We start from the raw sequence: 24,809 nt of genomic DNA, 5'->3' as shown, positions 1-24,809 counted from the left end.
ATTTGTAAATAAAATTAAACATGCAAGATTTAAAAAAATCAGATCATGACTACATGAGAAGAGTGGTTAACAAGAAAGTAAATTAGACAAATGAATTCATCAACTTAATCTGCCAAGCTATAACATGTTAGAGATTAGACAAGTACTTCATTATGAGATCAGTTTGCCAGATGATTTCCAAGTAATAAGAGGGTGAACGTACTGTTTATACAGAGTTACAAGGAACACACCCAAAGATATCTGAGATGGTGAAGATGAGCAGTCTACAAGTGCTTATTGCTTGGATGACTATGAAACGATGGAAGTGAAATATTAAACATTACCAATGCATATTCGGTGTGGAATATTGAAGTTAATCTAGTTATAATTATAACGTTGATTTGTGCTCTTCCTTTAGGAACAGTGCATTGCTTACCAATAGCTGCCTTGACTTCAACGGCTTCTGAGTCCTGTGAATATCCACTTAATCCAGCTGCGTTAACAGCTCTAACACGGAAAATGTAGCGATCTCCAGTAGTAAGTCCATGACAAGTGAATCTTAAGTAAATCAATGTTTAAATTAAATTAAATTAAATTAAATTAATTAAAACACTGTGAAACTATACAGTATTTCACTCTTTATACAAACAATTTCTTAGATGAAACACAGGACAAGTTTCTTAAGTAATGCAGTTATTATAAAGAATATAAAAATGACAAGGTCCATTAAAAATTACTTAATAATTATTCTCTTATCTTCCTTTTCTCCTTCTTCATCAAGGGGACAGGGGATAGTGGGACTGCACTGAAGGAACTTGATTCTGCATGAAGGCTTAAATTTATGGAGGGGGAATGAACAAATTGCTCAAGCCTCTTATATAACATCTATAGAAACGCCTCAACAGTAATCCTTTAAAATGTCCCAACAGCTATATCTTACCACAAAGTGCCAAACTGGTCAATACGTTGAATAATTTTTACTTGTTTATGTGAACTTAAGCACAATCCTCTTAAAGTAATGTACTCTGAAATGGGCCTCTACTTATGATACAGTACTTCACAAACAATATATATGTGTGGGTATGTGTGTGTGTTGTTTGCGATATATATGTGATAATATATGTTGTTTTATCATTCATGATTTGTTATGGTTGACATAATGGTACAAATCATTGGTGTGATATTGAGAAAAAGTGGTCTCTTGCAGGTCTTGGAATTAGCATATTTGATGTATAGTGTATATACAAGATTTAATAGCAGTTCTTGAATATACAATCAGAATTTATATGTAGTTGTTTAGATTATTTAAATTATTTGTACTGCGATATACAAGACTAATAGAACACAGGGAATAGGAAATTAGGATATACAATACATCAGTGCGAAGAAAAAGAATTTGGCAACCAAAAGTCACATAATTTTACAGAATTACAACTCAAATATTTCATTCATGCACTTTTCAGGAGGGATACAGTTACTGAACATTCATGCAATATTTTTTCTTTTTTGCTCCTTTTCAAATATTATTTCGCAAATGATAGTTAATTGTACAATTTATTACCTTGTGCCTTTCACAGGATTATTGTTGCATGGCACCCAATCACCAGACCCTACTTTACTTGCTTCTATGTAGTATCCCACCAATTCCTTTGCATCTTTAGATTCTGTCCAAGCGACAACTACTGATGTATCTGTATTTCGGGTGGGTATAATGTTGCTTGGTGGGCTAGGTATATCTAGAAGGAAAGATAAACTATTAGAGCGTAGGATTCCCACGTTAACTGCAGTATAGTTTTTTTAAATTTATTTATTTAAACTGAGAACTCCAATGTCATACCATTTAAAGCAAACAACATACAAAATATAATATATGGTATAAAATATACATAATATATTTTATAAATAACATCCATATGGAAAGCCAGCAGTATTTAAAAGAATACCCTTCTAACAGGTGGACCATATCCAGCTTAACCCAAGGCCCAGAGGAACAACCAGTTTTTCAAGTTGTTCTACAACAGCATTAGGGTAGGAGCCATATGATCTCATTCCATGAGGGAAGACACCATGACAGAGAAAGCATGCTTCCAGATCTTGAAAGATTAAAATGTTTAATCAAGGGGACCCAGAGTACCAGCTCATATAAGATAGCAGAAACCCTGAGAACTGAACAGTGTCTCAAATAGCACTGGAGTAGTAATATGTAAGACAGTGATCATTTTAATATTGGAGTGAACTTCACTGTATACTTACCAAGTTTGTCACCAACCACAGTGGCTTCAGTGGCCTCAGAGGGCTCACCAATTCCAGCTGAATTACAACAGCGAACACGAAATTGGTAGGATTTCCCTTCAGCTAAGTCAAAAAGTGCGAAGCGAGGAGACTTTACTGGGATCTCAGTATTCACTCTTTGCCAATTTTCTGTTCCTGCAACACACTAAAATAAAAATGTCAGGATTGGAAAAGACCAGTTTTTTCAGCCAAATTCATAGACTTTTCTCTAATATGAGCAAACAAGCCCCCCCTTTAAATAATGCTTAATGAAGTTCCATTATTACTCTGGAGAATGATCAATCATAGCCTAATTCTACTATGCATTTTAGATGTACATACTCAGCATAGAGTTATATTTTTTAAAAAAGAAAATATATAAGAAAATTATGAAGCATCCATCTTTTGATCACTTTTAAATCAGTTGGCAAAAACAATATGTTTCTCCCAAACATTGTGAACAGTTTTAATCTTTCCTTTCAAGTTACTTATCTGTTTTCTAGTATTTCTGTCACAATCTAAAGTAAAATCTGAATGTGCAGGACTTTAGCATTTTCCACAAATCTAATAGAATGAGATCATTGGTTTCAAAGTATTCAACAATGCTCATATCACACACAAAATCTTGGGTACTACTCAGAATGTAGACAATCCATGTTTATTTCTTGTTTAGTTTGATTAATTGACTAAACGTTCTAGGATGCTGTAATCTGAACGACCTAAAAAAAGTTCAACTTTTATTATGCCCAGATCTAGCCATCTACTCATTACAATGACACTTTAATTTTTAAAATTCTTCCTTGATTTGATGAAATCAAGATTTCTCTGAGAATTTTAGACAGAGGCAAAATAATATCCATAGTATTAAATTATTTTGATTACTGTGACTCGAACTTATTCTGCTCTCTTTGAAATTTCTTTTATATTTCAAATTATGCCATTTGATGAATAAACCAATCCTCAAAATGCCCTTCTTGTTCTTGTACTAGAGTTGATCACATTGGATCACATTTTCCTGGTTTTCTCCCTTAGCTTCTGTTTTGCCTGCTATATCAATATTCTTGTGGACCTAAGAGCTTCTTTCACAATGGTGCTTGGAGGATTGGGAAAGAACTGCTGTCAGAATGTAAACTCAAGACAAATTACCAATAATCAGAGCAAGAAAGGTTATTGAAATCTTAGGAGTGACTTTGAAGGTACCAAGGACCACAATTAAAAGCAAGTATAAAAATATATATTTGTAAGTTTTCTTTCTTTCAACATTCTCAATATTAAATCCAATCAGTACTTCAACAATTAGAGAACTAGTTAGTTCCCTAAGTATCACTCCGTCCATCCATCCATCCATCCATCCATTTATCCATCCATCCATCCATCCAATTTTCTAGTAGCTTGGTAAAAAAATCATGAGAAAACAGTGCATGGTCATCTTGGTTTTACCTTTTCAACAAAGTACATGACACCTTCATGGCCTCGTTCATGTGGAGGTTTCCAGCTAAGTACTATATAGTTCTTAGTTGCCTCTGTAACACGGAGGTCTAATGGTGGTCCAGGAACAATACCTTCTGCTTGAAGAAGCAAAAGAAAAAAAGGAGAATTGGCAGAAGTTTATTTTAAAAAGTTTATTCACTTTTTTTTCCAATAAGAGCCCCTCTGCATGCTGCATCTGCATTGATTTAGCACTGGTGCTGTATTCTTGAGCATCTAAGAAGTGGCTCAGCTGTGATGCAGCTCAAATTGCAACACTCCCCCTTTGCAATAATGGTACTGGAATGTCTTGGTGTCTGAGGTAGACCATTTCCTGCTTTCAGGGATTTTGCCTCACACTTGCACTCTGCTCTTGAGCTCAGAGTTCTTTAGCAGATTTCACACACAACCAAATTTAATCCTAGTATTCTAAACAGTTTTGTAATCCTTGTAAAGCACTACTGATTTCTCTGTTTATGTAAGCAATATAAAGCCTCATCCTATTGTCTAGTATCTGTAATGACCCTTTCTCACCTTATAGGTAAAGATATGTTCTATGCTACAATTTACAACCATGACCACAACTATAGACAAAGCTCCTGGCTGCAAATTTATAACATCATATATATAGCATTATAGATTTCAATGAGATCCATGTTTTGATGCTAAATGAGTTTTCCTTCAGTCCAACAGCTCAAATTGTAGTTATTATTGCCAAATAAATGAACATAGCATGAACTGAAGTACAGGGCTGTAACTGAAAACTAGCAATTATTTTTCTATTTTCTACACCGGGCAATTTTTTTCTTCTAGAAGCTTCCATTGACGTCTGTCTGACTTGCAGTATTTATACTTTTCTATTGGTGAGATCAATAAAAAACACAGATTGGCTCATGATGATCTGTGTTTTCTGCAGTTATGCCAACTTCAAAATGCTTTGAGTGGCTTACGTTATACCACTGAACAATAGAAAGCAAATGAGGCTACAGAACAATTGAATGCCTTTATGTAAGCAATCAACCTGAGACTAGAAAATTTCAGTTTGAGAAATGTATTTTCTCAAAGAAAATAAAAGTAAATAAGCATTTTCTGTCCAACCCAGCAAATCTACTTATGTGGCTAGAAAATGTATATTTTAAAACCTAAAATTAATAACTTGGTATCTGCAAAACTTGCTATTCCAGAAATAGAGTATTTCTGAGAACTTTGGAACCTTGCTTTTAACTTTCAAACAAAGCCAATTTGATCATTCTAGGAGTGGTCTGATGACTTTCTTAATGATAACTCTTCGAACCAGAAATGATTTGTGGCTGTCCAGATGTAGTCCAGCTCTCAGAACATGTCCAACAAGAGAAATAGAATATTTTGAAGAATGACTTAAACATTTTACACTGTTCTGAGTAAGGTTTTGCACATCTTTTCACACAATTATTTTAAACAGCATAGCCATATTTCCTGATTAAACTACAGTCCATATATAAAGTTTCATGTGAGAAGCCAAGACAAAATGGCATGTAAGCTTCAATGCAGATATGATCTCAAAATAAAATATTTAATTTCTATCCAAAAAAAATGTGCTACCTGAAGGTTCCTCTTCAGTGACAATAATCTGTCCAGTCCAAGGGGCAGAAGGATGACCTAAACATATTGACAGTGATTAGTTGAGTTAAGTATTACTTGTCCAATTATTTGACTTTCCTTATGGTAACGAAATAACTTTAACATTAATATTTCAGTCTGGAAAACAGAAACCATTAAGGTAATAAAGTCCAATCTCTACTTACTTCCCTGATTTAGTTCATAACTGCTGTACATACATAACTCAGTTGTATATAGTACTTGGAATAGAGACATGAGTTATCTCCTTCCATTAGTTACATCATGTTTTCCAAAACTGGGCTTTTCCAAATGTATTGGACTACAGCTCGCAATGACATCACTTATTTGGGCCAGCTTCCTTCTCATAGAAAGAATTCAGATGCCTCAGGTCTTAATACAATGTTTGAGTGCAAATTTATTTATTTTTATTCGTTTATCTTATTCAATTTTTTATAGCAACCCATCTCAATCCAAATTTTAAAACTATAACAACAGTAACAAATTATACAAACAGGCAACCAAAAATTATCATAATAATTACATAAAAATGAGCACTCACAGACTTTTCTAAGTGTCCCCATGTCCTGCACTAGATGTCCTGCGCCACGTGTCTTGTGGTGTCCACATGTCCTGCACTAGAACTACCACAATCACCTCTGGTCATGAGTGCTGGGGAGCTACAGACCAATGCATCTGGTAAACATCAAGTTGGGAAATATTCTCAAAGTGCTTATTCACACAGCAGCTTTGCACTGGTTCTGAATAGACCTACTTCCTGTTTCTCTACAAAAGAGCCTCCATCTTAATGCCAGCATGCTGAGACATATTGAAGCTGCGCCAAGGTGATCCAGCAGAAAGAAGTGTCATGAATCAGTAAATAGAATCATAACTGCTTTGGGAACATTTTATATCACAAGGCAGGGGAGTCTTTGGAGGGCTGACAACGTCTGGACTCCAAATGGCCTATTGTGGGATCTAGTCCACCCATCCCACTGTGGGACTCTGTACCTCTCCTTTCATTGCTGGAGAATTGCTGGAGAATACAGATCTTTGACTGTAGCTTCACAGAAAGCCTCTACTTTGGTGAGCTTTTTTCCAAGTTAGATGAGAAAAGTAAGAAGAAAGGGACAAAGGACTAAAGGGAAGATTAATTCATAAGGGAAAATTATAGCACAGAATTTCTTTATGGGTAGGATTATGGCTCTGGTTCTTTTACTGAGTATTTCAGATGAGCATATGGTTGCAATGTTATAAAAATACAAAGATGTTTTGTTCTCCAAATTTTATTTTGATTAGTGAAGGTTTTGTTTATTATTGCTCCCTCTAGTGGAATGCTCTTACTTTTCATTCATATTGTCTAAAAATTAAAATTTCAAACGTCTTGTTGACATACATTAGGAAGTCTCTTACTTTTAAGTCTGGCTCTATCAGCAGGATCTAATGCTGCCACAGGTGCTGAGATGCGAGATGGAATGCTGATACCAACATTATTCACAGCACGGACACGGAATATATATGAGCGCCCTTCAATTAATCCTGTGACAGGAAAGCGAGCAAACTTCACTGGTGTTTCATTGCACTGGGACCAGTGAGTGGTACCAACTTCACATCTGGAGGGGAAAAAGCAAGAAAGGTAAAATGACATGGAAATAATAAATACATCTCAGTTCTTTCCAATATTTGCTTTAATGCACCTGCTTGCTTCCTCTTCCTCAAGAACTGCCTAAAGGTATGGGAATTCGGTAACTATTTTTATGGCCACTGAGTGTAGATGTATTGTCCCTTCATAAAGCAAAATGAATACATTTCAAAGATCTTTGTAAACTGAATACATTGGAAAAGATACAGTCCTTATAAATCCTTCTGGATATCCCCATAAACATATATATACCATCTAGGATGTTGGATTGTAAAGGTCTGAACTAGCAAAGTCTTTCTTATGTTAATATACTAGGAGTTATTGACCATAATGATACTAGTTACATGATTCTACTCAATCCTCGTGCACTTTTAATCAGTTATTTAAATGAGCTTAGTCTACTTATTTTACTTGGACTTCTTTTCATGCTCAATCTAAACATGAAGGACTGTGTCAATGTATTGACCTGATCTGTATATCACTACCACACAGCTTCTTCTCAGCACGCTTAATTTTTTTATGTACATAAAAATAATGTTCTGTTTCAGACATTATGTTCAATGTGTGTTTACAGTTTAAAGTAGGGTTTCTCAAATTGCAATCTAAGACCCCTGATGATGGTCACAACTGTTTTTAAAATTTGATAAGACTTGCATAGACAAAGTGAAAGCATTGTCAAAAGTAACTCCAGATTTTGTTTCTATTTTGTCTACGCAAGCCTACAAAGTGTAGCTGTAACATTACAAAGTTTGAAAATTCCCATGATAAATAGATTAAAACTTAATGAAACTTTCTCTCAGTGAAACAGAGAGAAAAAGATATTAAAAACTTATATGTATATATGTATTAAAACTATATAATGAATTTATTTTTTCTTGCTTTAATCTCAGTTAAAACAATTAGTTTTGTTCATAGGTAAGACGTGTAATGTAAGTTCATTTATCATTTTACATAGCCACAATACAATAAAATTTGAAGGTGAGAGTTACAGGGATATCAACTGAAGGTGAAATAATGAAATCCCACAATATGCAATATTCACTATAATCAGTGAAACAGAGAGAAAAAGATATTAAAAACTTACATGTATATATGTATGATTACATGTATTACCAGTGTAGTAAGTCATATTCTGGAATATGTATTAACTTGAGAAAATAACACATCCAATATTATAAGAATCAGATGCACTTAAACTTCTTAATCCAAATCTTCCTTACAGTCATATTGTTATCCCGATCTATCATAAATACTAACTTATCAATGAAATATCCTAAAATAGAATGTCCTCCATCAACAGCAGGTTGTTTCCAAGAGATGATGACATAATCTTTGTTAGCATCCAAACACTTCACATCTAAGGGAGAACCAGGGACTCCTGCTATATCAGCATCAGCATCTACATGGAAGAAGACATGCTTCTTTATTAGAAAATAAGTTCTGTTACCTTATTAGTACAGTTTTATTTTTTTACTAATTTATCTATGATGTCATAATAAAATACAGTCTCATTAAGAATAATAAGAAACTATTTTTGATTACGCATTCCTTCCCTCAGTGCATCTATTCAATCCCACAATATCCATGTATACACACTAGATTGCTGACTGGTAATATCTATTATTAAAACTTAGAACATCAATATTGCGAGCATAAATTATTTGACTTTCATACAAACTTTATTGTAAGATTAGAAAGAAGAAACTTTTGCCAATTAGATAAAAATGTTATACAATGTAGGTTTTGGTCTTAAGCTGATTGCTTAATATTGAAGTCATACACTCACACACAAACATGCTAATACAATGAAGAAAAACAGATAAGTAGATTATATTTTACAAAAGCTAAGGTACCCAAAAAAGTTAAAAAGAAAAAAAAAGAAAAAAAAGATCTATGGAGTTTTTAATTCCCCCCTTTATGTCTGCTAATTTGCTGTACTACAGAGCTTTAAGCATCCTTAGAAGCCAGGGCTCTGATTGTATTTGCAGGCTGTACAATACATGATGTATTGTATGTATGGCTATCATTCTTGCTTAAATTTGGTTAGTCTTTTGGGGTGTGTGTGTGGGGGGGGCATACATACACACATACACACACATACATACACACATACTGTTATTTTTTCCATTGCTGCATGGAATAGAATTCCATTTCTCCATGTCTGTTCCCAATCAGATATTGCTGGAATTTTAACTCGTCTATTGGCTCATGTTATTTGTGAAATTACAAATAACTATCTCTTGGGAATGTTCTATATTTGTGATGACATATATTTTTGATCATGTTCAACAAGAGGAGTGTTATTTCCCAGGACCTGCTGACTTGGCGCCATTCTGGGCTTGATCAGAGAGTCAAGAATTTAAAGAGTTTCAGAGTTGGCATTACTCTCTTCAGCTGCTTTCAACAGCTGACACTGTGATATTGAGGCGCTCCATGGACTAGTGAAATGTGATCATCCAACACTTGTGCCACAGAAATTCCAGAACTTGTTAAAAGTTTGAGCTCCCTGGTGAAATGCATCATCTGTACAAAAATCTAAAAATAACCCGATTTAAAAAAAACAGCATGAATATCTATAGTTAACAAAGTACAAAACTACTGTATGTATGTATATAAATTTAGAACTAGATAAAGTGATGCTAAAAGAATTACAAGTCTTCTTTTCAAAAAAATCTGTGATTGGCCTTCATAAGAAAACATTCCATAAAGATTCTGATAATTCTGAGCATAGTGCGATTATTAGTATAGAAACCATAGTTCTCAAGCATATGCTTATGTGATGACACAAAAATAGTGATAGGGCTATTTGTTGAAAGAATCAATTTTGGGAAAGCTCATTTGGATCAGGTAGTAAATACACACATCTGCTTTAGTTCAGAGATCAAACAGTAAAGTTCTGAAACATCTTCTCCATCCTAACCTATTTTTGATTTTTGATTTTTGATTCTTGATTTATTTAATTGATTAAATTTTTATGCCACCCATTTCCATTAAAACGTGATTCTGGGTGGCTTTCCTACACAATAGAAAATTGGAAAACAACTAAAAAAATGTGACAATTTTCTAATAAAGACTGAACTTGAAAATCATCATCATCATCATCGTCATCATCATCATCGTCCCCAAGTCAGCCTAATTGATGGACAGTTGTGCAGTGGTTAGGAATGTACCACTTCTTGGTTCTTAGCCTCCTCTCTGATTCCTCCTCAAGAGCCAGGCTGGAACTATTATTAAGGGGCCGTAAATAATTTTAAGCACATTCTTTGCATGCTTTTCCTATTCTGTTTTAGTTAATATTGCCTGTTTAGATATTATAGATTAAGTATATACATTTTTTTATTCTCTATTGAGGATTCTAATTATATTATTTATATTTATTTATTAGTTAGAAGTGTATTCTCTTTTGTCTAGAAGGAAAATATGGGCTGATAGCATTCAATGCTATTCAATTTTGTCTCTGTCAATGAGATAGGGAGAGTTCAATGAGTCACATAAATTAGTGAGTGGGCTTCTGTAACTAAGGAGGAACATGAGTATGGGTCTTTACAATCATAATCTAACACCTTAAACATTATATCACATTGGCTGAATTTCAGTTTTAATAAAGCCTAGAAGAATAACGTATAGGATCAAAGTGGATAGGACACAAGACAAACATAATATATCTTTAATAAGCGGCGACATTTTTATTAGTACAAATATCTATTGTGCCAGAAGAAAATTCCTATATTAAATGATACTTTAATGATAATTAAAAGTATAATGGTAATTAACAGTAATCAGAGCTATAAATCATAATCATATGAAATGTGTCTATATTAGAGAAGAGAATATAATACTGAAATTTCACTGTCATTGGTGCCACCTGCATCACTGTCTTTATAATTACTATGGTATGTCTTACCTCGAACAAAAACATAAGCACTGTACTCCTCATAATAGTCTCCCATTATCACACGAAGGGTATAAAGGCCTTCATCTTCTTTATTAGCATGAGTCAAGGTCAGTGAGGCTCTTTCTCCACTCCAATGCATCTGAACCCATTTTGATGGAGAAATCAAAACTCCTAAAAATTAAAAAAAGGCCCTGAACTCACAAATGGAATTGTTCATGTTCAAATAAACTTCCTTTACCAAGAAACTACCTAATAGCCCTTTCACAATGATACATTTGACTGAGTTTAACGCATTGAAGCCACCTTTTCCAAAACATTGCACAAAATTGTGTAAGTCTTTTTAGTTTTCTTTCCAACCTTACATACCATATATGGAAAAGTTCAATCAATAATGTGTGTGCTTAGGAGAATGAAAATAATCTAACATTTCCTCACATGTGATATTAAAAATGCACATTTTCTTCATATATGAGTGTCAACTGGTTTAATAATTGTGGCTTGGCCTTAGGAAATTAATCTCACTCCCAAGTCTTCTTATTGATTTCAGAGCCTTCCCAAAATGTTTTCATCCTCGAGGCAAAGAAAAGCTATTTTCACTCAACTTATTGAAATGGCTTGGCAGTTAAATCTTATCTCAAGTCATAAAAGTATCTTCAAGTGCCACCCATGAACACAGCGTAACTTAAAGAGTCAGGAGAGATTTTAAGGTGTATATAACACTAATCATTCTATATTTTAAGTATCTGCCAATTGAGGGGCTCCCCTCCCACTCTGTCTAACAATATGACCAGTCCTCAGTTTCAACAAGAAAACAGAAGAGGCTTTCACTAACTAGTTAACATGATATAGGAAGCTTTTTCTGCTATACAGTACAAATAATTTATTACAGTCTTTAATGAAGAAAAAATCTCTTAATCTGAATAACCAATAGCTTTATAATTTATTGTGCTATGATAGCTTACAAGCAAGTCATTAGTTAAATATCCTGGTTTATTGTAGTATGTAATTTGGCCACAGTCTGAGAATAAAAGTAATATTAGTATAGGTAGCTTTCAGTGTATGTCCATTTGCTCAGTGACCATTCAAAATTACAGAGGTACTGAAAAAAATGTACAATTGATCCTTGAAATTCTGGCTATCACAGTTATGTTATTACAATCTGGGTGTTCAGGTGCATGGCTTGTGATTATGATGCTGCAGGAAGCTGTGGTCACATGATTGCCATTTGTTTCCGACAAACAAAGTCAGCGAGGAAGCCAGCAGGGAAAGTTAGAGTTTTTGCTCCAGTTTTTTCTTCTACTTGCAGCACATCTACCCTGCCACATGCAACCTGCACCAGCCCTCGCATGGCCTCCTCTGACTCATATGTGGCCTGTGCAAGCCATCCCATGGCTTCTCCATGATACCCCCATGCTCCTTATGTGGAACTCATGCCTCATCTCACTTAACAACCCACAGGTTCTAGATTTATGAGGGCAAAAGGAACTGCCAGGATTGGTATTACTAAATTGAGTGGTCACATGACTTGATACTTTACAATTGCATTGCTTAGTGATAGAAATCCCAATCCCAATTGGCATTGTAATCCAAGCACTACCTCTTGCCATAGCTTTCTTTCTATTGGGTGATCCACTACCCCCCTTACAACTTCAAATGTATAGAAATATCCTAGGCAGACATCATCTAAAACTGAAACAAAGAAGTTTATCTTTTAGTGCATGCTTACCATTCCTGTACCACTGGATTTCTGGGTGAAAACGCTTAATATCAGGATGAATGACAACTGTGCAGCCCAGACTCATTGTCTCACCTTCTCTTCCAAAAGAAACATCAAATGCATCCACAAAATGTATTTCAAACCTGGAAGCATAGCCATATGGACTAACACCAATGCCAACTGTAAGAAGGAAAACTATGCTTATTCCTTTGTTAAAGCTGGGTTATTTAAAGTCAGATCCTAAGCCCTCTTCTGCTGAAAAGGTAATTTTTCAGATCCCCAACAGTGGCAGCAGTTCTAAAGAGAGGCATACCAATCTAGGAAGTATATAATAGTAAGTACAAGTTGATCAGTTTTCTTTAAGGTAGGTACAATTTGGTCAGTTTTCTTTACTATAAGATCAAAGTTCCCACTTAAAAAGATATGCCTCAAATTCTCTTCACCATTCTCTTCATTGTATTATTTAAGTGATGCTTAAGTGATATTTCATTATTCTATAAATTAAGTTGATTTCTTTTTATCTTTTGATCATGATTTAACATGAAAATGGATCAGTGGTGGGATTCAATTTTTTTTACTACCGGTTCTGTGGGTGTGGTGTGGTGGGCGTGGCAGGGGAAGAATACTGTAAAATCTCCAGTCAGAGGTGGTATTTGCCAGTTTTCTGAACTACTCAAAATTTCCGCAACCGGTTCTCCAGAACTGGTCAGAACCTGCTGAATACCATCTGAAGTGGATGTTGTTTTCTATAGGCTGGATATTACAAGTCTAAGTTATATAACTGCTAAAAATGAGTTTGGCACTCAGTTAATTCAAGCTGCACATTATTAGTTTAACAATAGTCCTGACAAATTCAAAAAAATGGCACTTTGGTTAAAACATTAACCAGTGAGAGATTGTACTGTTGTCTTTATTTTGAAATCACCTGAATAATAACTTTAGGGAACCAGATAATCTTTCTGAAAGCAATACTGGCAAAATAGGTTGACTTCAAATGGCTGCATTTGTTACTTTCTGCCTCGGACATTTTTCTTTTTATTTTTCTTTCTATTGTCAATTTTTCTTTCTATTATGCTAAATAGCGAACTCTGATTTCCACCATAGCAAATATACTATAGAATCCTAATGATAGTAAATTATTGTTTTCCTGTGTTGTTCTATATATTTTGTTCACCAAATAACAAAGTAATTCTTATGAAGGGCGTTTAAAGTCATGGGCTAATGAAAACCAGATTAAAGCAATGAATTCAGCAGGACTGCCAGATCTGGGCAGCAAAGAATACTGAATGGATATTAGAGGGTTTTGTACATCTTTACTAACATCTAGTGATCAACTGGAATTTGCAGGCTCCAACTTTTAGAAGTCTAATCCTTTAATGGAGGGGGGGATGGGGGATATCTCAAACTTGATGATGCTGTGATCCCCTGAAATAATGATCTAATTATAGATCATGGATGACAGGAAAAAAAAAATGTTAGAATTGCATAGTATCAACATGTTATAACTTTTTGCAAGATACTTTATTATAAGTTGATATAATAAACTTATAAGTTTTTTTTTGGGGGGTTGTTTTTTTTTTTTGGTTGGTTTTTTTTTTTTTGTTTTTGATTTTTTTTTTTTTTTTTTTTTTTTTTTTTTTTTTTTTTTTTTTTTTTTGTTGGGGGGGTTGTTTTTTTGTTGTTTTTTTTTTGTTTTTTTTTTTTTTTGGGAGTGTGGGGAGTGGGGTGTTTTTTTTTTTTTTTTTGTAGGTTTTTTTTTTTTTTTTTAGAAATTTTTTAATTTTTTTTTTTTAAAAAATTGGGGGGTTTCCGGGGGGTTTTTTTTTTTGGGGGATTTTTGGGCTGGGGGTTTATGATGCTTATCTTAATAAGATAAAATGCTTAGAATCTTAAACTAAATTCTATCACATGTATTACCAAAGCTAATAGGCAGAACTAAGCAACATTCTCTGCCTCCGACTGCATCTGATATTGCAGTGTATGATAAAACATTATGAAATATTAATACTTTCAAAAATAATGTATTTCTTTAAATAATCTTCTCAAAACACTATATGGAACATTAAAAAATTATACTAATACATGTCTGAATGACCCATTATAGTTTTCTTCATAATGAAGTTTATCAACAACTTACAGCTTAGGGGGAGTGTGGCAGTTCCAGCATGGAAAAAAGTTTCATCAAACTCTCCTTGCTTATATCCTATAGTTAAAAAAAAAAAGCAAAAGAAAATTTCTACTGTTATTTATCTGCAGGCCCCAAGACAAAATTTTAGCAAGTGGTACAAAAAAATGCTAAGCAATCAATATTTGTACAAACCTACTTTTTACTACTACAGAAGCATAAGCTGAAAGTTCTCCTTTGACATTCATGGCAGAAGCACGATACTGAGCAGTGTCATCAAAATCACATCTGTGGGGAATGAAGGATTTAGGAATAATGTCAATGTCACAAAAAAGAATGATACTCCTATATTTTGCAATTTTTTAAAAAATTGATCCTCTGGTCTCTTCCACACATGAAGGCTGTGCTGATTTTAGAGTATTATCATTTTGGCATGTCCCCATATGCATGAATCATCCAATGGGCTTTGCAGCTTCAGAAATTAATCGGTCGACTCCTGCTCCTGTCTTCAATGCTGTGAAGACAGAAGATTGTCTTTCTTTATCAAAGCTGAACGGGCAGTTTCCCATTAATAGAAATGACTGTCTTGTTCTTCCTTTTGGTTTCTTGTCTCCTGAAATGAAGTTGCCATGGTTGCATGGCATCATCCTGCATTAATTTATGATCCTAGAGGGACTATTTTACTATGACCGTACAAAGTCACCCATTTTTTTGTGTGTGTTTACTTGTTTTCCTTGCCATGAAAAGCAAATAGGGAAGGAAGAAAAACAAAGGAGTAAGGCACCAGCCAGCTACCAATTTAGGCTTCCCAGCTGGTCACCCAGAAGGGCTACCAGCTGTCCAAAGGAAAGGAAAGTGAGAGTCTTCATGGAATGATCAGAGCAAAGCCAGTCACTGTGTGGAAGGGGCCTTTCTTCTATCTTAGTTAGGCAAATTTTATTCAGATTTATTTACCATGTTCCCTACCCTCCAAAATTGCTCATTCAACTAGATGAAAATGTTAGCAAAAGAGAAAAAGGTTACATTGCATGGTAGGATTCAGAGTGGGTGAGTATGAGTAAGTTTCATGATGATTTTAAAAGCAGATGTGATGTAGCAGGGGCATTTAAAAAATAAATAAATTAAAGGAGCTTGTTGTTCTTTTGCCCCATTGTCCAATATCTCCAGTTTCCAAATTTAGCCCATTTTCCAATATGATTTCACCTTCATTGCACTATTTTCTAAGATTTATATAATACGTTAATGCCAGTAGCTAATTTGACTGTTCACTTTTACTTAATGTTTATTTATTGATGCAATCTCTATAGCCACCCTTCTTAAACAAGTGACTTTGAGGGGCAAACAATCATAAAATATTACACTATATCTGAACATTTTCCTACATCTCAAGAGCATTCTGATTCTTAAAGCATGAAAACGAATAGCTTTTATTCTACAAAATTCACCCATATTTTACCAGTTTGATATTTTACCACGAGACAATAATTTAATTTCTCTGTTGAATTCAGTTCTTCTACAGTATTTTCAAAACTCTGTTTAGTAAAGGATAGATGACAGATAGAATCGTTTGAATGAATGAGGAGCAGGATGGGAATAGGAATATGCAAGGTAGTTAGATGGGGAAAAGGGAAATATTACATATAATTGAAGGGTTCAACAAAAACAAAACAAAAAAATGAAAGAAGAGGCTGTTAAAGGGTTTGGGGGTTTGGTTTGGGTTTGAGTTTTGTTTTGTTCTTTCAACCTTACCTCAGGTTCTCAATATTTCCGCTTGGGAACAAATCTCTCCACAAAAGCAGTTTCCTGTGGACTCCTTTTTCTTCATGGAACAATTTGACTCAGTTTATACAAAAGGATTGTCTTTTGCCAATGAAGAAATAGGATAATGTGCTACATAGCACCAGGATGTTATATCCTATGCAGTTAAACTGTAATCTTAATTCTTAATAACATTTTGATTGTATTAAGACCTTAATCTGATTAGCTCTATTTAGGATGTCAGCCTAGGCATGATCATAGGACTGAGCTGGAGTTCATGGAAGAGGAATGTTAATTTACTTCAGTTGATATTTTGTTCATCATTTGAGATGAAATGTAAGAAGTGAATCTTTATGACAGGTTGTGTGGTTTTCTTACACTTAATGGGCAAGAAATGAGGTTATCAATCATCAGAGTGGCTTGAATTCTTGAAGTCAGGATAACATCAGCCAAACCATTTGCAGAATAAAGTGATATCCCAGCAGCAAGTTCTAAGCCTCATGAAAAGACAGCAAACCTTAGTCATTTAATTGTTTCTAATATATATATTTTGCAAGATAATAGGTGAAGGAATTGTGATATGTTTTGTTTCATGTGCCAAAATAACTTGTTTGAATGCTGATATTATCCAAGATATTATCCGGCACCACAAGCAGAAAAATATCTTAAGTCAGATTGACACATGCAAGTGGAAGATGCTTCCATCCACTCATTGAATGATGGGTGTGGTCATAATTGTTTATTATTTTCCATCTTCCATGACTTTTAGCCCTTCTACTAGGTAGCACATCATTCTGTGTGGGTCTCCTGGATTTCTGTAATTGAGAGAAGCTGCAGTACTTTAGGTTCAAGTTAATACTTGTAGAAATAATAGATGTTAAATTTCATTTTGTACACATCAGCTTATTACAGATGATTCCACTAGGGCCATTTTTTAAAAAAAGAATAGGCAGTTTGCATTGCACAGTTTCTCTAAAAAGTAAAATCTTCATTTTTCCACCAAAAGAAAAAAGTTATGGGCAATGAATTCCAGTTGTACATAGAATTACATGAATGGAAGAGTGTTTGAATGAAAAAAAATATGAATCAGTTAAAGCCCAGGGTCTGATAAAGAACTATTTGTTTTAAGAATGTAAACAGAGGCATGTTTTGTCTGAAATTCATTTTTAGTCTTGCTGCTAGTATTTGTTAAGTGCTTAAAATTATATTCTAGTTAATAGAATAGAATAGAATTAGAAAATTATTATTAATTACATATTATTAAAATTATTAGAAAATTATTTTAATGGCTTTCAGAATAGGATTAGAATACTTCATGAAGATAACAGCAAAAAGAAATCTAACTTAACAGACTCATTTGCTAATAATGTTGTTATGGAAATTGCTGACAGATAATGGTTATGCCTTTTCAAAATATTATTTTATTTTATTGCTTGAATACATTCTAGCATTATGTGTGGCTATTTAGTTGAAATTTTAGATATAGAAGGAGGATCTAGATATCATATGCTCACACAATTATCTGGAAAACAGTTAATCTGTAAATAATAGTTTCAGTTAAAACAATATCTCAGCAAGGAAACATTATTTCTTAATGATCTTTGATCACATTCCTTATACTGTAATAACATTGTACAAGAGCTAGTGGAACATATCAATGAAAACCTGATGTTCATTCATAAAGTTGTATATCCTGTTAAAAATCTACATTGTGATATATCCGGACATTGCTTGGGGCACCAAAAATACTTTGCTAATGAGTTTTTAGTTTAACTGCAGTTATAAAATACCTTACATAGAGTAATTATGAAGGCCATGATTACTTCTGACAAGATTTCAGTGTAGACATCAACATTTCTAGAAGAAAATGGCTGGTATACTCTAACATGACATTTAAGAACACCTTGACAAGGTAGAAAAACTGTTGAGCACCAGGACAGCAAGTTTACCATTGTACACTTCTGAAAACACAAGCTTTAGAATCATAACTCAGAATTTGGTGTAGGCTAGATGAAGCAACTTGCAGGGAGACTTAACCAGTGATCCCACACTAGCCCACCTTCATATCACCAAAGTCAGACCAGTTATTGAACAGGACAAATTCAACTAGATTCATCATCCTATGTTACCTGCATTGATCAGACAATGTTATATTGATAAGATAATCAGATCCTGGATTACATGTTTCTCTTATTGACTACCTTACAAATCTTTCAAGCTTTGGGATAGCGATTTAAATTACATGGATTCTGCTTGCTGGATGGGCAAGCAACCAATACATATCTAGAATCTAGATAAATTTCCACTACAACAACACTATCATTTTATCTCTAGCTTCTTCCACCAGTAGCCATTTTTCAATCTTTAATTCTGGCACTTCACATCCTTCAAGAAATGCTTTCCCATTCCCAATTTTTTTCTATTGACAGACAATAGCTTGTTTGGGCATTTGATCTTCCCTTGAAATTAACAGAAAATGAAGACATGTTAGTTGATTCCAATGCTAAATCCTATCATCCTCCATTCTCTGTGAGATAATATCTGCACTGACAAGCAGAGCCAGATCTAGTCTAAAGCCTGAGTGGGCACCAGCCTAGGGGCATCAAATTTTAAGGGGTGCCACAATTTAAAAGACTTCCAAAAATGCAATAAAAAACTATAAACAGTAACTGCACACCAGCATCCCTGCTCATGAATTAAATATAATTTTGCAGTGTAAATAGGGTGAAAATGTTTGAGAAAATAAATTGTCCAGGACAGAATATCATAAATGTTAAACTCAAAAGCTCAATGTAAAAACAAAATCAAAAGATAAGTAAAATCTTAGGGACCACCAGAATATGTCTTTGCCTAGATTACCAAAATTTATAGAGCCAGTTTTGTTGGCAAGTCTAATATGTTAATTGTTTGCTGAAAACCAGGGAATAGCTAATTATGCTTAATATAATAAAAGGAAGGGGAGTAAGGAAAAGAAGGCACTATATTAACCTGGTCTCCTTTGCCCTTAATATATACTGCCCAAAATTATGAAAAGGGTTACTTCTACAGTAAAATGTCCTATAAGTATACATTTATTTACTAAAATGATATGTCATATTTCTCCTTTTAGCAAATAGATGTAGATTCATAGGCTATATAACTTATATTTCAACATTGTGTTGAATCCATATACACATTTTCATTTATTGTATTACCTAAATGCAGACATTTTAGTTTAAATCTTTTCTATATTAAAATAATTGATATTCCATATATTCTTAATTTTTTGGAGCACCAAGAAAAGATAAATACAGGGAAAAGACAACAAAAACTCTGAAAATCTCATCCTCCAAAACAAACATCCTCCACAATGCTTTCACTACTTATTTTTACAATAATATAAGTTTATACCAGCATTTGAGAACTGGACATATGCAAAAATGTAAAGTCTATATTAACATCAAGAGGTATTTCTTACTCTTAAAGGTATTTAAGAATATAGTATAATAAGAATACCATATTATATAATTTATTACTCCTGCTACCAAAACACATACTAGGCCGTAAAATGTTATAAGGAACATACCTAGTACAACAAAACCTTCTTTGGATACATTTTATATTTTCCACAAACTATTAGATTTGTAAGTTACTTTTGTAAACTTTCTGCTATGTTGGCATACTTAGTCAATAAAAAAGATTAAATATTTGTAATTTAATTAGTACCTTTTATTCTACATAAGGTCAAATCAGCAAATGATTGAGTTATTATACATTCTTTCCTATAATAATTTAAATAATAATTAATCTAATTTCTAAATAAAGGTACATTAAATTGGTTTTAAGGCTGTCTGCCATAGTTTCCTATAACATGTACAGTTGTCAAACTTCTCATTACTACACCATTCTCCTTATGCTAACATGTTTTTTTAAAAAAACAATTACATGCAATATAATAAAATAATCACAAAATCTTATTTAGGTGATTCAAAGCACAGATATATTGATAGCTTTCATAATTTGTTATTGTCCCAGTAGGCCAAGATAGCTTTCAATCATCCAGTTCTTCCTCCCATATTTTCCAGGGTTACACATCCCATAAACATATACACGTTTTGTTCTTCTAGCAACAGCATCCCAAAATATGAAGCTTGAGCAGGGCCAGCAGAGTTCCTTGTGTGCCCTGCAGTCATGGGAAATTAAAATTTGTGAAAGCTCAACAGGACCTCTTGCTCCTTAACCATGAGTTTTTGTACTTGGTTAAATAAGAAATTGCAGAATTCTACTTGAATTGGCTGAAGCCATTTATGATAGATGGTCTTATGTGGAAAAGATATAAAAATATTTTGGTGGTGTTCAAGACCCAGATTATATTGAGAGATTTAAAAGGTTCCTTGTAAGGACAAGATTTGAAAAAAAAACTTTTAATTATGAATTTTAAAAAGTCCAATAACACAGACATATTATGTTTCTTTTTAAAGGCCAAAATCCCTTAAAGATTAAGAGCATTACCTGGCATTGAAATATTAATTTCAACCATTAGAAATTACCTAGAATTTAATGTGCCTAGAATTCAGTAAGTTATCTAAGTATATGTTAAATATAAACATTAACATATTAATTAATTAATATTAATTATGCTAGATAAGTAATCTTAATACAGTACTGGTAGAAATTTATCAAGAAGGACATACAAAACATAAAATCAGCTTCAGGGTATCTTATACTTTTACAAGGAGTTTCGGAATATGTATCACTTTTTATAAGATGGTTCGGGGTCTGCAATAAAATAAAAACCAGTAATTTCTATTTCAACAGATTCTTCCAGTATGATATTGCTACCGGTAGCACCATCTTCAAAATACATACTCATATACTATAGGAAATTATTATATACTGTAATTCTAAAGAAAAAGGGAAAAGATTACAAAAACTATATATTGTTCTCTTACTTGTTAATTTCCAAAGAGTGCATCCCATACCGACTTTTGATTTCATATTTACCAGGATGAGTATGGATATTGATGGGAACATTGTTTTTATACCTATGGAATAAAAATGGATTTCTGATAAACACATCAAACATGAAGAAGAAATGAAAAATTATAAATTTCATAAAAATAGATTTAACAAAAACGGAAGAATGAAACTAAATTGAACTCCTTGTTCACAAATAAACCAATTGATAATTATTTAAGTATCTAACTGGAATATTGCAGGGTAGAAAAAAAATGACATATTCATTTGTATATATTTATGAAAAGGAATACGTAGTAATAATAAAAAGACTGCTGAGGCTTTTTTTAGCTTTGAAAAACATTTGAGGGGGGAAAATGTCCAGAAGATGGCAGCAAATATTTCCATCAGCATGGAATATGAAGCATTTGTTGGTAGTACTATTGAACTTTAAAATCTTAATTAATGAATATTCAATTATTTACCTTACCACATTCTCTTTTGTAAAACTCTTTTTAAAAATCTGATCTTGGTTTGTGTTTCTGTATTGTTTGGGATGGTTTATGATTCATGCTTTGCAATATTTGCATAAGAGAGTCCTCGAGTTATACTAGTTGTTCAGAGACCATTTGAAGTTACTTATGACTGGTCCTTGAAGTTATGACCAGTGCTGTGTTCTTGCAGTCATGTCAGCAAAACTTATTACTTTGCAGCTCATCCACACTTCAGGTGAAGGAGCTGAAACAAGGGGTGCTTCAGCTCCTTCACCTGCCTACCTCCACCCTCATCTATGCCTTTTTGGTCCCTTGCACTCCATGGCCCCTGATGCCCTAGCTGACCTTAGCTTTCTTATTGCTCCTGCTGCTGACCAAGCATGCCCAGTGTGGCCCATGGTAAGGCAACTGTGGGCTGCAGGACACATTCTTGCTAAGATCGTACCCAGCAGTTTCTTTGTGAAACCAGGGAATGATGGCTTCAGCTAGCCAGAAGTTGCCTAATGAATGGCCAGGGCATACACACCTTGTCAGCATTAAGAGCAAGAAGTCAGCTGAGGTGGTGGCATCCAGGGTGGCAGGGATTCAAGATATAGGATGGAGAAGACTACTGTGGTGGGCCACTGAGACTGACTAGGATGATTGTGGCTTTGACCATACTGCTGGACTTCTGGAGCAATTGTTGCTTTGTGTCACACTGGAGACCGGAAAGACTGGAGTTTGCACTGTGTTGCTGGACCAGATTGTGGCAGCTGAGACTTTCAGAGGTGACTGTAGCTTTCTCAGGGGCTTCTTGGAGACCCAGAGCCATATTGTACCAAAGAGCCCGTAAGCCTCAGCATGGCAAGGAGCCCCAGGACCACATAGTTCTCAGGTCAATGGAGGGTGCAAGGTGGCCAAAAGAGATGAGAAGGAATAGGTAGTTGGAGAGAGTTGAAGGGGAGGCAATCCCTTACACCTTGGAAGAACTGAGGCTTGGAACTGGGAGGGATCAAGGCTGGAATTGACTCTTAATTTTGAAACCAAAATCCCTCTTTATGTATTATTCTTCCTTATTCATTACATTACTACATTTTCTCTAGATATAATGATGATGATGATGATGATGATGATGATGATAATAGTAATAATAATAATAGTAATAATAATATTAATTTTCCATTTTTCCATCAATTTTAGTATTAAAATGGACCAATATATTTTAGATCAATAATTTTACTATTTTATTATTCTATTACCTTATATAGATTGTATACTTGATTATATTATTTTTTATGTCTCAAATTCTTAACTTACAGTTTACTTGTACAGTATTGTTTTGTGATTATAGTCTAATCCATGATTTTGGTTTATGACAAAAAATGTAATTTGCAGTACTGTTCTATGATCAGCATGGTTCCTTTTGATAAACAGCTGTGACATCTAGTTGGATAAGATCCAAAATTATTATATTTAGCTCTTCTAATGAAAGACACAACAAAAAATATGTCTTCTATCCCTCTTCACATTCAAAGGTGTTGCCTTTCAACAGCTTGTGTCATGGAAAATGTAGATCAGCACACACTTGTTATATTAAATTTAAATGGGACCAAATTTTACCTCAATTAACAGCTGCACTAAAGCAGTGGGTTCTTAAGGATTATTTAGTTTAGCATATTAACAATTAGTACACATGTACAGGAAAAAAGTTAAATCAAGAATAAGCCTATGCTAGATTTTTTAAAAAAAAAACTTCTACATTTTTCTCCAATTTCCAGCAACAAAACTTAAGTTTCCTCACTTTTCAACTACAAATTATTTTGCAGTATAACAATACTTCGTTAATCTTCAGGGGTGGGATTCTACCAGTTCGCACCTATTCGCTAGAACTGGTTGTTAACATTCTAAGCAGTTTGGACAACCAGTTGTTAGAAGAGATTACTGGCCTAATCCTGTAAGGAAGGCAGGAAGGAAACATTCTGGTGTTGCTTACAGAAACTGCCTCTCCATTAACCCTTATTACATTCTTGGCAGGACTAGATTTCCTGTCTCAGGAATGTCTCTGGAGTTTTTTCTCCCTCCTTTGCTGGTACTTTGCTTGTGTGGAGTGACCATTTAAAGTTACAATGGCACTGAAAAAAGTGACTTATGACCATTTTTCACACTTACAACTGTTGCAGCATCCTCACAGTCATGAGAGGCCAGGCGAGCAGATGCGTGCCTCGATGTGAGTGATATTGAATTGGCCAAACCCAGCCAATAACATGACCACCAAGCCATGTCTACCCAGTCACATGACCACCAAACCACGCCCACCACCTAAGCCACACCCACAGAACCGGTTGTTAAAATTTTTGAATCCCACCCCTGTTAATCTTGTATTAACAATTATATGAAAAAAAGTTAAGCTGAAGTTGACTTTGAACTAAATTACTTGGACTAAAGATATAAAGTTATTAAATATAACTATCTATTCTGAATACTCTGCATAGTCTAATATTCTGAATATTCTAAATAGCAAAATACTAAACTGAATGAACCTATGATTTTTTTTACATGAATAGGAATTTACCTGGTGCATACAAATATCAGAACAGATGTTCTTATTCTGTTCTTAATTACAATACCTTAATAATTTAAACAAATATATGTGACTGAGAGAGAACAGAGTAATTGGTTGGATTAGATTCAGGAACTATGAGGTCAGATAATATTCTCAACAAATAGAGACTTAAAAATGACTCCCCTCCGTCCTTCCCTCCCTCTCTTTCTATCTCTACGTGTGTGTGTGTGTGTGTGTGTGTGTGTGTGTGTGTGTGTGTGTATGTATTAATATGTTTACTTTTGAAATGTTTGAAATGCAAAAATAATTTTTTTAATAAGCTGATTTGCATAATATCGAGTTACCTATAGTTTTTATGATGCTTATATGAAAGCATGCTTTTTTTTTA

At 34.0% G+C, this 24,809-nt stretch overlaps 1 protein-coding gene across 12 annotated transcripts in view; it reads right to left on the bottom strand.

The window, feature by feature from the left end:
- Positions 1 to 24,809, bottom strand: part of MYOM1 (myomesin 1) — a 69,379-nt gene that overhangs the window by 28,680 nt on the left and 15,890 nt on the right. For 6 of the 12 annotated variants that reach the window (XM_026671876.2, XM_026671881.2, XM_026671878.2 and 3 more), the window contains 12 exons: positions 21,382 to 21,474; positions 14,892 to 14,980; positions 14,705 to 14,770; positions 12,577 to 12,747; positions 10,860 to 11,021; positions 8,213 to 8,354; positions 6,727 to 6,926; positions 5,299 to 5,355; positions 3,691 to 3,818; positions 2,233 to 2,416; positions 1,541 to 1,715; positions 416 to 537 (listed from right to left, as the gene is read on the bottom strand). In XM_026671876.2, coding sequence (XP_026527661.2) covers positions 416 to 537; positions 1,541 to 1,715; positions 2,233 to 2,416; positions 3,691 to 3,818; positions 5,299 to 5,355; positions 6,727 to 6,926; positions 8,213 to 8,354; positions 10,860 to 11,021; positions 12,577 to 12,747; positions 14,705 to 14,770; positions 14,892 to 14,980; positions 21,382 to 21,474 — 1,589 coding nt within the window. The remainder of the gene's footprint in view (positions 1 to 415; positions 538 to 1,540; positions 1,716 to 2,232; positions 2,417 to 3,690; positions 3,819 to 5,298; positions 5,356 to 6,726; positions 6,927 to 8,212; positions 8,355 to 10,859; positions 11,022 to 12,576; positions 12,748 to 14,704; positions 14,771 to 14,891; positions 14,981 to 21,381; positions 21,475 to 24,809) is intronic. The other 6 variants (XM_026671877.2, XM_026671882.2, XM_026671880.2 and 3 more) reach the window with 1 other exon arrangement.

Source organism: Notechis scutatus, chromosome 3 (genome assembly GCF_049901735.1).
Source record: "Notechis scutatus isolate UNSWTSFEM ecotype Mainland chromosome 3, rNotScu1.2, whole genome shotgun sequence".
Lineage (NCBI taxonomy): Eukaryota > Metazoa > Chordata > Lepidosauria > Squamata > Elapidae > Notechis > Notechis scutatus.
The sequence above is the reverse complement of the archived record's forward strand: the minus strand, read 5'-3'. Positions and strand labels throughout refer to the sequence as shown.